Genomic DNA, 13,265 nt, shown 5'->3' on the forward strand with positions numbered 1-13,265 from the left:
CAGTTCTGGTCACCGCATTATATGAAGGATGTGGAAGCTTTGGAAAGGGTTCCGAGGAGATTTACTAGGATGTTGCCTGGTATGGAGGGAAGGTCTTACGAGGAAAGGCTGAGGGATCTGAGGCTGTTTTCGTTAGAGAGAAGAAGGTTGAGAGGTAACTTAATTGAGACATATAAGATAATCAGAGGGTTAGATAGGTTGGACAGTGAGAGCGTTTTTCCTTTGATGGCGATGGCTTGCACGAGGGGATATAGCTTTAATTTGAGGGATGATAGATATAGGATAGATGTCAGAAGTAGTTTCTTTACTCAGAGAATATTAGGGGCGTGGAGAATACTGCCTGCAACAGTAGTAGACTCGCCAACTTTAAGGGCATTTAAGTGGTCATTGGATAGGCATGTGGATGAGAATGGAATAGTGTAGGTTAGATGGCCTCCAGATTGGTTTCACAGATCAGCACAACATCAAGGGCTGAAGGGCCTGTACTGAGCTGTAATGTTCTATGTTCTATGATACAAACTCAATGATTTTTAAATACACAGGAAAAGCATAATTCTATTAATTCCAAACACTCCTTTATAAATTGAAAAGAAAAACAATATCTTTTTGTATAGTACCCAAAAACACACCTAGTACAGTATCCAAAAACACACATTGTGCAGTACCCAAACAGCTCACTCATAAAATGCTCCTATCAGAGTTCCTCTTTCTAACACCTCGATAGATTTAGTGAATTGTAGAAAATAGAGTGAAACCCCAGACAGTTTGAATTGAATTGAATTGAATTGAATTTATTGTCACTTGTACACAGTTTCTTTCTGAAGCTATTATATACATGAACTCATCTTTAACTAACCTCTCCACAGTTTATCCCAACATTTCTAGTCTAAAACTAACACCAACTCTTTACTCCAAGATAACCTAGTTCAAGGTTTGTGTGAAAATTTGTAGCTCGGGTGCTGGTTGCAGTTGTTGTGGTTATGTGTGCCTAACTGGGAATTTGGTTTGTCAACATTTTGTCTCCTTTCTAGGTGACATCTTCAGTGCTGTGGAGCCTCCCGTGGAGTGCTGCTGTTCTGTGTTGGTTGGTATTTATTTGGTGTTGTTCCCGCTGCTTCCGGTTGCCGATTCCACTTGTTCGTTGCAGTGGTCGGTATCTTAGATCTAGATCAATGTGTTTATTGATGGAGCCATGCTTCTAGGAATTTGCTGGCTGTCTTCTGTTTGGCTTATCCTATTATTGTAGTGTGGGCGAGTCAAATTTGTGGTCCTTGTCATCTGTGAGTATAGAAATCAGGGATAGCTGGTTGTGACAATTTAGTGGTTAATTGATGTTAATGAATGTGGACCGCTAGTTATCTGCCTGTTGGTCCTATATAGCATTTTGTGCAGTCTCTGCATGGAATCTTGTACCCTACATTTGTCCTGCACATGATGGGCATAGGGTCTTTTGTTCTGGTGAGTTGTTGTCTGACCGTGGCTGTCAGTTTCTGTGCTTTCATAAATCTGAGTGGTTGGAAGAGTCTGGCTGTCAGTTTTAAGTGTTTTTTATATAAGATAGAGTGGTTAGTATGTTGGGTCATGGCATGTCTTTGCATTATTTGTCTGCAGGCATCTGCATATGAAGTTGTGAGGATATCCATTCTTGGCAAAGACTTTGCAGAAGTGTTCTTCTTCACTTCATAGGTTGGGAGTTCTGCAGCATGTTTTAGCCCTTTTGAACAGGGTCCCAATGCAACTTCTCTTCTGTGTGTTTGGGTGGTTGCTGTTGTAATTTAGGATCTGGTCCGTATACGTGGTTTTTCCGTACACTTTTGTTGTGTGCAAACACGCACAAGAGAAACTGCATTATTAACATCAGACACACAGAAAATCCACATGTTATTAACCCAAAAATCAAAAACCCAAACTTTCAACAACTGAATTGAATATAGATATATAAATTACACAGTCTATATTATAAAGCAACATAAAACATCTTTGTCTGTGTCATGGAAAAATCCCTAAATCCATCAAATCTCCTTCCAACCTTCTTTTTTTGAAGGAAAGTGATTCCAGATTTTCTGATCTATCTGTGTAACTGAAGTTCTCATCTCTGAAAGTAATATCATGAGTCTTTTCTGTAATCTGTCTGATGACTTCACATTAGATATCACCTTTGCAGCTAAGAGAAAACAGTGCAAACAATATCAACTATTATAGCATACCTAACAAAGGTGTAGATAGTGAGAGAAGGTAGTACTATACAGAAGCACAGTTTCTCCTCTTAAAGCCTCAGTAAAATTAATTTGGGCACAATGCAAACCATTATTGCTTGTTGGATGGAGTGGCTGTTATCTGAGATCAGTGTATTATAGTTCCATGTGATGTGCCCTACATGAGGATCACACTGGCTGATGTTGGCATTGCTTATCTCAGTCTGAACAGGCAAAATGAAACCTTGGCTCATTTTCTTATCTGCATCCAACAATATAGAGACCCCAACGGTCAACTTTGATTATTAACACCGAACAGTGAACCCTCAGCAATCTAAATCAGTGAAAAGTGGAGAGACAGTGATGTATGCATGAATGCAAGTTTAAATCCCACTATGACAATGGTGAAATTTATGTTTAATTAATGAATCTAGAATTGAGAGGACCATCATGTAACCATGGCTAATTGTCATAAAATTTCATCTGGTTCGCTGATGTCCTTTTGGGAAGTAAATGTGCTGTCAATACCCAGTCTGGCTTGCAAATGACTCCAGACCCACAGCAACATGGTTGACTCTTAACTTCCCTATGAAATGGCCTGGCCAGTAATACTCTTATGCCATGATTGAACTAAAAATATAAGCACATCAACTGAATCTAGCTAAATTAAGTGTTAAACATTGCTTTTAAATATCTCCGTATCTCTCTTTGCCCTTGGGTAATGCTTTTTGATTTACAAGTATCAGGGTACAAATATGTAAGCTCACTTGGAACACAGAAAATAGAGATTGTGAAATCGATGTAAATGCCTTCAGGCACTGAACAGTGAACACTCTCTCTGAGACAGTGCTTTCCAGGCCATGTGCTCTGGAAATTTGGTGTGGTAGTATTTTAAGATTGCTGTGGAATTTTGATTTCAATCTATTAATTAGAAGGTTCCACAGGATCCCAATGTTCAGCATTATAGCAGAATACCTTCAAGTCTCAACATGAAAGCACAAGAAATGTAGCTGTTAGCTCAGCTAAATGCAGAATTTCATTAAGGGGAGACAGTCAGTGGAACTCATTAGATTCGCAGCTGTCTGCACATTCCCACTGACACCTTACATTCCTCATCTATAACCTGGAAGAAATAAATTTTTACTACTTTTTGTGATACACCACTTTGTTTACTCCATCTTAAATTCATGTTGAGTTTTTTTTTGAGATTTCCATCAACAGATTCTCTCACCAAATCTTGCCAAACTTGCTGCATAAACTACCTACCATGTCACTTTGGAGTCTCTCATGTTGGATTTCTGCCATATTTTACTATGTGGCATTCCTACAACAACTTGCCACTGGGTGGATATCCATTAATGACTAATATTCCTTATGCCTGTGTCAACTTTGAAAGGTCACTGTGCACCTGGACAAACATTGGCAATCCAATGCTGCCAGCCATGGCATAGCAATCACAATGCCACACAGCCCACGGCACATAGCCAGCTCACTCTTTCAATGAGTGACACTTCCTCACGCATACCACTCCATTCTCTCATTCTAGTCACTGTTTAACCACCAATCTACACAGTTTACCTCTCTCTGGCTATGTCCTGTCAAAAAGCTATATGTCAACCCTACTGTCTCCAGTGCTGATTTTAGACCCACAGTTTATTATTGTCCAGTAGGGGGACATCATAAACAAGCAAGTAATTGGACTGAAACAAACTTGACCTTTTATTAACAGAAAGCAAAAGAGAACACAAACAAACTTAATAGATGTTACAGTTTGCCCTATAATAGAAACTAAATTTCAGCATCATGAGCACCAAATGTTTTACAATCCATGATAGTCTATTGATCGCAGCTGTCAACTATTGAGATTGAATCTCATTGAGGTTCTAAAATAAAACAAAAACTGTGGATGCTGGAGACCTGAAACAAGAAGAGAAAGAGCTAGAGAAACGCAGCAGGTCAGGCAGCACCTGCGGAGAGAAAATGTGAGCTAACTTTTTGAGTCCAGTGAACAACGGATCAATGAACAAATGAACATCCTCCCATTTCCCCAATTCTTCAGCATCCACTACATTGCCTTGTTACCTGCTCCAGTTGTGCAGAGCACACCAGGGTGACACAGCACACTCCACCCAGACTATACTGGAAGCCCCCTTTGTACTGTTCGAAGCAGTGGCGTCATTTCTTCAGCAACCCTATTATCTGCTGCACCACTACCTTGGTCAAAGCATGGCCAACAATAAATATCTGTGCTTCACACCATCCATTGGTGGTGGTGGTGTGGGGAGGGTGGGGAAGGAGGGATGGGGTTTGGAAAATGATGTAATGAACCATGCTCACATGGGTAGCTCTCAGCCTCCAGTAACCAGCCTTGTAAGGTTACCCAGTCCCTAAACACACCAAGTACACAAAAGTAGTCCAGGATGTAGGAATCATGGCAGCTGCCAGAGTAACAGACGCAAACCTCCAGAAAGTAGTAATGGTGATCCTCTGAACAGTAATTGAATGGAACCTCTTCTGTTGATGAATTCCAGCGTCATGAATAGAGCCCTCTCAGTGCCACGTGTGTACAGTTGACCGCAAATTGCATGTGGGGGAAGCCAATTTGTTCCTGAATCTTCTCAACCTGACTGACATCGTCATGGGGAAAGGAAATTAACTGGTGTGATCTTGCACACTTGGCATTGGTCACTATTCTGATGCATTTGTGGTTGCACAACCAGCTATCCCAGCCAGATCACCTCATACTCCCTGGAAGAACCAGTCACCCAGGAATTTAGTATGGCAGTGACCTTCACGATCTTGAGACTGGACAGCCTCTCACTCCTGAAGGCCCCACCCTAGCATTGGCAGAGTTCTTTCAGAGTCCTGGGACATGTCAGCACTGCACCTCATTCATCACCAGGAATTGGAGTCCACTTTGAAATACACTGACCCCTTGTGCACCCCACACATCCTGAGGGGTCCTGTGGTGTGACCTGGATGCTCCTTGTTTTCCATGCCACTTTGTTGCTGCTCCTGGGCTTGCCATTGGTACAGGTACTGGTCCTCCTGTATCCATCTTCACCCTCTTACATAAGCAGCCACAGCAACAAACATGCCACTATGGCTGGGCCCATGACTCTTGGTAGACAGAACCTAAAATGGAGACAACATGACAAAAAAGCTTTCTTACATCTCATACCCTGAAAATGAAGCTGAGTATTTCACCCAACAGAGACATGTTGTGCCTGGATAATGAGAGACATGCTGCCATCATCCATCCACATTCAGGCTCAGCCTATGCAGCAGTCTGGTTGACGTTACCTAATATCACCATGGGCGGCACAGTGGCATAGTGGTTAGCACTGCTGCCTCACAGTGCCTGAGACCCGGGTTCAATTCCTACCTCAGGCAACTGTCTGTGTGGATTTTGCACATTCTCCCTGTGTCTGCGTGGGTTTACTCCGGGTGCCCCGGTTTCCTCCCACAGTCCAAAAATCTGCAGGTTAGGTGAATTGGCCATGCTAAAATTGCCCGTAGTGTTAGGTGAAGGGGTAAATGTAGGGGAATGGCTCTGGGTGGGTTGTTCTTCGGAGGGTCGGTGTGGGCTTGTTGGGCCGAAGGGCCTGTTTCCACACTGTAAGTAATCTAATCTAATCTAAAAATATAATATAATCATCGGGAAGGGAGCATTCTGACCTTCCTACCTGGACCCATATTAAATGCTCTCTGCATTCAGCACAGACCATCATAACACTTAAATGATACATGAGGATCTGAGTTTGTGTGGCTCAGCCAGCAGTGGCCATTTGAAACATCAATGCTGCTCAGTTCCACATTACTGAGATGCTCCTTTTCAATTTACGTGTATGAATGGCACATTGTAAAATGTGTTTGATCAGTATCTGATCCCTCAGGTCCATCACATTGCAGGACGAGCAAATGGACAAATTAGTTGCAGCTGGGTTTTATAAATGGCTGCTTCATGTATTTGTCACTGCAATATCATTGTATCCAACATAAGAGGTTCCATGTTTTTGCTCATTACACTGACACCTAATCTACCCTGGGCATTTTACAGCCATTTTCTAGGAGCATTTTGCCTAGAGTCATAGAGCACAGAAACAGACCCTTTTGCTCAACTTGTCCATGCTGACTAGGTTTTCTAATTTGAACCAGTCCTATTTGCCTGCATTTGGTCCATATCCCTTTAAATCTTTCCTATCCATGTACCTGCCCAAATATCTTTTAAGTGTCGTAATTATACTTGCCTGTACAACTTCCTCTGGCAGCTCATTCCACATAAGCACCACCCTCTGTGTGAAAATATTGTTGCTCAGGTCCCTTTTAAAGCTTTACTATTTCACCTTAAATCTATGCCCTCTGGTTTTGGACTGCTGTACCCTGGGAAAAAGACTTTGGCTATTCATCTTGTCTATGTCCCTCATGATGCACCTTATCTATGTCTCTCATTATGGCCTAGTAGCATTATCACTGGACTATTAATCCAGAGACCCAGGCAAGGTTCTCAGGACTCGAGTTTGAATCCCATCACGGCAGATGATGGAATTTAAATTGAATGAAAATTAAGAGTCTAGTAATGACCATGACTCGATTGTTGGAAAAACCTATCTAGTTCACTAATGTCCTTTAGTGAAGGAAACTGGCAATTAGGGATGGGTGATAAATACTGGCCTAGCCCTCATCCCATGAATGAGCTAAAAAAAATTATAAAATCACCCCTTACCCTCCTATGTTGCAGGGAAAAAAGTTCCAGACTATCAGCCCCTCCTTATAACTCAACCTACCAGTCTCAGTATCATCCTTGTAAATCTTTCATGTGTCCTTTCCAATTACTTCCTTCCTATAGCAGGGCAACCAGAATTTTAGAGTCATAGAGTCCTACAGAACAGAAAATAACCCTTTTTCACACAGAGGGTGGTGCATATGTGTCCGTGTCAATCAAAACCAATCACTTAACTGGCCTATTACCTAGCACTTTGCCCATAGCCTTGTATGCCTTGATATTGCAAGTGCACATCTAAATACTTCTTAAATGTTATGAGGGTTTCTGCCTCTATCACCCTTACAAGCAGTGAGTTCCAAGTTCTTTTCATCCTCTGGGTGAAAAGTCTTTTCTCACATCTATTGTAAACCTTCTGCCCTATACCTTATGACGTCTGATCCCTCCATCAAAGGAAAAGATTTTTTTCTATCTACCCAATCTAGGCCCTTCATAATTTTATATATCACAATTATGTCCCTGTTCAATCTCCTCTGCCATAAGGAAAACAACCTCAGTTTGTCCAATCTCTCTTTATAACTGAAACTCTCCAGCCCAAGCAACATCCTGCACCCTCTCCAGTGCGATCATGTTCCTCCTATACTGTAGATTTCAGAACTCACACAATACTGTGGCCTAACCAATGTTTTATCCAGCTCCAGCATAACTTCCCTGTTCTTAAAGTCTCTGCATTGATTATGTTACAATGCAAGGTTGAATCCATCTAGTAATTAAAACTAAAACACCCAGAAAAGCTCACCTTGTAATCTGTTAAAAATGTGAGTGAGTGAACGAAAACTCCTGATTTCCAACATTCTTTAAAAAAACCAATTTATGTAAACACTAAACAAAAACTACTAACAAACCCAAGTCCCCTTTGTTTTAACTAATCACTATATGATCACAACTCTATTAAAATGCTGCTCCAATAACACAATTAAAAATTAAATTAACTTAATCCTCAAAGTCCATACAGTCTCTTATGCTGTCTTCATTCTGTCCTTCTGAATCTGCTGTCTTTTCCCTGGGCCGTCCTCTATGTTTTTTTTACTGTGAGCGTCTTTGTATAAAATTCCTTGGTACCGCTAATAGATGGTGCCTTCTGAGAGATTCCTTTGAGAGTGTTGAGAGCCCTTTTTGATGACGTGTTCTCATAAATGATGGGCAGTTAGCTCTGACTAATTTTCAAAATGCCAACATTTTTAACACTCCAACACTTGTCTCTCTCATTGGTCTGATGTTGTCAATACAATCAAATTCAAACTCAATTAATTTTTTAGTACCCTGGGTGTAATTTACATTAATTGGTTAAATTCAAATCCAGTTACCTTAACATGAAAACACAACCTCAAGCCGATTGTTACATCGTATCAATTCTCAGCACTATCTGTACCTGTCAGCTAGTCACAGACACGTGTTGCCGCAATCCCTCAGCTCAGAAAAGCGCCCACTCTTTTAAAGTGACTGTACATTCTTTTGACTTTGTAATAACTAAGAAAGACAAGTATACCACCTGCCTTCTTAACTACTTAATCCACCTGACCTGACACCATAAGGGACTGGTGTACATGTGCACCTAGGTCCCTCTGATCCTTGGTGCTTCCCAGGGTCCTACTGTTCATCATGTGTTCCCTTGCTTCGTTTGTCCTGTCCAAGTGCATCACCTCACATTTACCCGATTGAATTACTTTTACCACTGAGGAGAAAGTGAGGTCTGCAGATGCTGGAGATCAGAGCTGAAAATGTGTTGCTGGAAAAGCGCAGCAGGTCAGGCAGCATCCAGGGAACAGGAGAATCGACATTTCGGGCATAAGCCCTTCTTCAGGAATGAGGAAAGTTTGTCCAGCAGGCTAAGATAAAAGGTAGGGAGGAGGGACTTGGGGAGGGGCGTCGGAAATGTGATAGGTGGAAAAAGGTCAAGGTGAGGGTGATAGGTCAGACGGGGGTGGGGGCGGAGAGGTCAGGAAGAAGATTGCAGGTTAGGAAGGGTATGGACCTGACGAGGGAGTCACGGAGGGAGTGGTCTTTACGGAATGCTGATAGGGGAGGGGAGGGAAATATATCCTTGGTGGTGGGGTCCGTTTGGAGGTGGTGGAAATGACGGCGGATGATGCGCTGAACATGGAGATTGGTGGGGTGGTAGGTGAAGACCAGTGGGGTTCTGTCCTGGTGGCGGTTGGAGGGGCGGGGCTCAAGGGCGGAGGAGCGGGAAGTGGAAGAGATGCGGTGGAGGGCATCGTCGACCACGTTGGGGGGGAAATTGCGGTACTTTTACCACTGATCTGTCAATCTGATTAGACCATCTATATCCTCCTACAATCTAAGGCTATCCTCCTCACTATTTACCATCCCACCAATTTCATATCATCTTACATTTAAGCCAAAATTATTTTTATAAATGACAAAGGGCTCCAACATTGATCACTGTGGAACCTCACTGGAAACAGACTTTGGATCAGAAAAAAAATTCCTCAATCATCACACTCTTCTTCCTGCCACTCAACCAATTGTAAATCCAGTTTGCCAAAGTTCCTGCAAACTCATGGGCTGTTTGCAATCTGTCTCCCGTGCAGGACCGAATCAGAAACCTTGCTGAAGACTATGTATAAAGCATTGTCCTCATCTATACACCTGGTTATCCCCTCGAATACTTAGTCATGTGAATCAGACATGATATCTTCTTAACACAACCATGCTTACTGTTATTGATTATTCCCTGCCTCTCCAAATGCTGATTAATTCTGTCCATCATAATTACTTCCAATAGTTTCACCACCACTGAGGTCAGACTGACTGGCCTGTAGTTTCCCATTTTATCCATTGCTCCTTTCTTTAATAATGGTAACACTGTGGATGTTCTCCAGTCCTTTAGCACCTCTCCTATGGCAAGGAGGAATTTAAAGTCTTTGCAACTTCCCTGCTATTTCATCCCTTGCCTCCCTCTACAACCTGAAATATATTTCATCTGGCCCTGGATATTTCTCTGCATCAAAGCCTGCCAGATGAGGCCAAACCTCTTCTCTGCCTTCTCCCTGATTTCCACACCTATATTGTCCCTCTCACTACTGAACACTGACCCAAGCTGCCCTACATCATCTGGTTCCAAGAATAAATTACCACTATGGTTCTTAATGGCCCTATTCTTCCTCTTTTTTTTTACTCTTAATATACCTGAAAAACAACATAAGATTTTCCTTCATTTTACTTGCCAGTATTCTTTCATATCCCCTTTTAGCTCTCCTCATCTCTCTTTTAAGTTTCTTATTGCACATCCTATACTCCTCTCGGGCTTCTCCCTTTTTGCTGGGGATATCCAATGCCATAGATAGATTCTTATTCTGCAGGGGAAACAAAGATCATTGGGATAGATGGAAACAAGGAAATCAAAACACAAACTAACAAGCTATGTCTTCATTGAATGCAGAGCAGGATTGATGATCTGATTGCTCTGGTTTGCTCCAAATTAATATGTTTATATTACTAAAGCCAGGTGAGAAGAAAAGCCGAACAAGAGATAATAAGAGCGATGATTGAGAAAATGGGTTAGCTGTGCTGAATGCCATACAATGTGATCATGGGCCTGGGAGGATGTGGTAATGGATGACTGTGCTGAAAGCAATACATGTCATAACACAACCAGACTTGGGCTGGAAAGAATCAGGCTCTAAAATTATTGAAGTCAATATTAACTCCTATTGACTGCACAGCCTCTAAGTGGAAAAGTTTATGTTGAAACTCACTGAATAGTAAAGAAGCTAGGCTGACCTCTTTGTGGAAGAAAATCAATTCAAAAGAGAATTGGATTATTATGCAATGAAGAATTTTAACCTTTATGGAGAAATGAGAGGAATGGCAGGAGATGAATTGCTTTTGGAGACACACAATGGGCCAAATGGTCTTCGTTTATGGTGTAATCATTCTACCAATTAATAATTTTACTAAGGTGTACGCAAAATTCTTCTGGAAGTCAATGATTCCCACTCTATTTATATACTGTGGAGTGACCACTTCCGGAAGCACGCCGGACTGCCGAAAACTTTATGCTTTGCCAGCCAGAAGGCAAATTCGGAAACCCAAATCTCAAGGCTGTGAATCATACAGCGAGCAGGAGGGGAGTGGGGCTGTCGTGGACGGCTGAGGGGAGGTTTGTGGGGAAGAATGTGACACGGTATACGGAGGAAGGAGACGTGAAGGGGTATTTGGGAGATGACAGGGATTTTCGGGAAACGTGAGCAGTTATTTGAAGTGAAAAGAATTATTTGTTGGTAGGACATGTGATAATTATTTGGAGGGAACGGAAGATGCAGAAGGTCACGTGACCAGGCACCGGTGGGGGTGGGGGAGCTGTGTGTCTCCAGCGCCTGTCCTGGCTCTATCTCCAATGATTGGGTGGTTCCAGAGCCAATGGGATGAGAGTAAATTGTCGCGCGCTGGGGAGTCTCACGCGCGAGGGAAACGGTTAGAAGGAGAGGCGCGCGAGGTGAGGAAGGCAAGGCGGGGGAGAGGGGGAGGGGAAAGGGATTGAAAGGGCAAGGGCGAGGGCGAGGGCGAGGGCGAGGGCGATGGCGATGGCGATGGCGATGGCGATGGAGGAGTCATAGATAATCATCGATTGCTGACAGTTTGGAAGCAGGTCGTTCGGCCCATCGAGTCCACACCGACATTCCGAAGAACTTTCCTCCCTCCCATACCTGTAACCCTGCATTCCTCATTGGCCATCTCGCCTCGACCAAACGCCCCTCTGGGTACTGGACAATTCAGTGTGGCCAATCCACCATACTTGGACATCTTTGGACTTGGGCAGGGGAGGTTGGTAGGAAGGGAAGGTGAAGGAAAAGGAGTTGGGAAGAGAGGTGGGGAGTAGTTGAATGAGTGACTACACTGGGTAGGCGAGAGGGATGAGGGATGGACCAGTGAGAGGAGAAAATATGAGGGGAAGGGTATTGTGAGAGAAGAAATGTGTCAGTGAATGTGAGTGGGGAGTCAGGATGGGAGGGAAATGTGAGTGCAGGAGAAGTTGAGAGAGTTGTAGAAGCCAGGGAGGGAGAGTACAATGTGAAAAGAGGGATGGAGGATGTAGTGAGGAGTGGGATAAAGAAGGGAAAGATAGGATGTAATGTGAAATGTTTGGGATGGTGGGAAAGTGAACTGGAGGAGAATGGCATAAAGGCATTTAGGGAGGAGTGTGGAAGGAGAGATGATTGAAGAAGGAGAAAGGGTAAGGGGTTACTGTGCATGAATTAGAGAGTGGAGGTAATGAGAGATAGGGTAGACTTGTGGAATTTGTAAAGGTTAAGGGGAGAATCGATCAGGCAGTGAGATAAAACACATCAGGTGGATAAATAGAAGGAAGTGGAGTGAGGAAATTGAGGTGAGAGAGGGAGTGGAGCAAGTCAGTGTGTTTGGATGTGGAAGACTTATGGGTGTGACAGTTGATTTAGAGGATGGGTTGAGTGGTCCATGGTAGGAGTACTTGAGATGGAAAAATGCAGAAATAATGCAGATATTTCTTAATTTTCAGTGACTGGCAGGAGAATTGCTACCACAGCAATTACAAGGATGCATTTGGGAAAAGACCTGCAGGTATCTGATTTTTAAAATATTTTTCAATATAAACTACTGCAATTCAGCCACATCAACTCAAACTACATTCCAGAAATAAAGTTCAACAACTGGACTTACCATAGTGCCTATGAGAGCAGGTCAGCAACAGGAATACTGTGGTGAGTAACTCAGAATCCTACAGCCCTTTGACCTGAACTGGTCCATGTGGACCAAAATGTCTGTCCACGCTAACCCCATTTCCCTGCATTTGGCCCATTATCCTTCTAAAACCTTTCCTATCCATGTACAGAGGAACCTCGATTACCTGAAAATCAATTATCGGAATATCAGATTATCTGAAGGAAGTTTTGAGGTCCCGATAGAAACATTACATCAAAGTGCTGTTTCAACCCTGATCATATCTTTTCTTTACAGGTACATTGATTAAAAACAAACTCGGTTCACTGAAATGCTGCTGAGAACAATCCTGGACAGTTCAGACAGCCTCCAAATGACTGACACCCCCATGCACACATACACACACACACACTTTCCCTGGAGTTCTACACAGAGGTGTAACCTAAAACCACCTTCCCCAGATGATCTCTCCAACATTGTCCTGTACAAGTAAACTTGGACCTTGTCAAAATGTTGCAGTAAAAAAGTTGTGTATGTGCACGTGTGCTATTTGGAGACATACCCCACAAAGGTGGCAGCAGCAGTTTTACTGCTGGTTTATAGTCTGGCTGCCCCTGGGAGTGGGG

At 42.9% G+C, this 13,265-nt stretch overlaps 1 protein-coding gene across 1 annotated transcript in view; it reads left to right on the forward strand.

Moving 5' to 3' along the window:
• The first annotated feature begins 11,409 nt into the window (after positions 1-11,409).
• Positions 11,410-13,265, forward strand: part of LOC122559938 (synaptonemal complex protein 2-like) — a 263,416-nt gene continuing 261,560 nt past the window's right edge. The window contains exons 1-2 of the mRNA XM_043710047.1: positions 11,410-11,437; positions 12,479-12,540. Of these exons, the coding sequence (XP_043565982.1) occupies positions 12,517-12,540 (24 nt within the window). The 5' untranslated portion in view covers positions 11,410-11,437; positions 12,479-12,516. The remainder of the gene's footprint in view (positions 11,438-12,478; positions 12,541-13,265) is intronic.

Source organism: Chiloscyllium plagiosum, chromosome 20, assembly GCF_004010195.1.
Source record: "Chiloscyllium plagiosum isolate BGI_BamShark_2017 chromosome 20, ASM401019v2, whole genome shotgun sequence".
Taxonomy (NCBI): Eukaryota; Metazoa; Chordata; class Chondrichthyes; order Orectolobiformes; family Hemiscylliidae; genus Chiloscyllium; species Chiloscyllium plagiosum.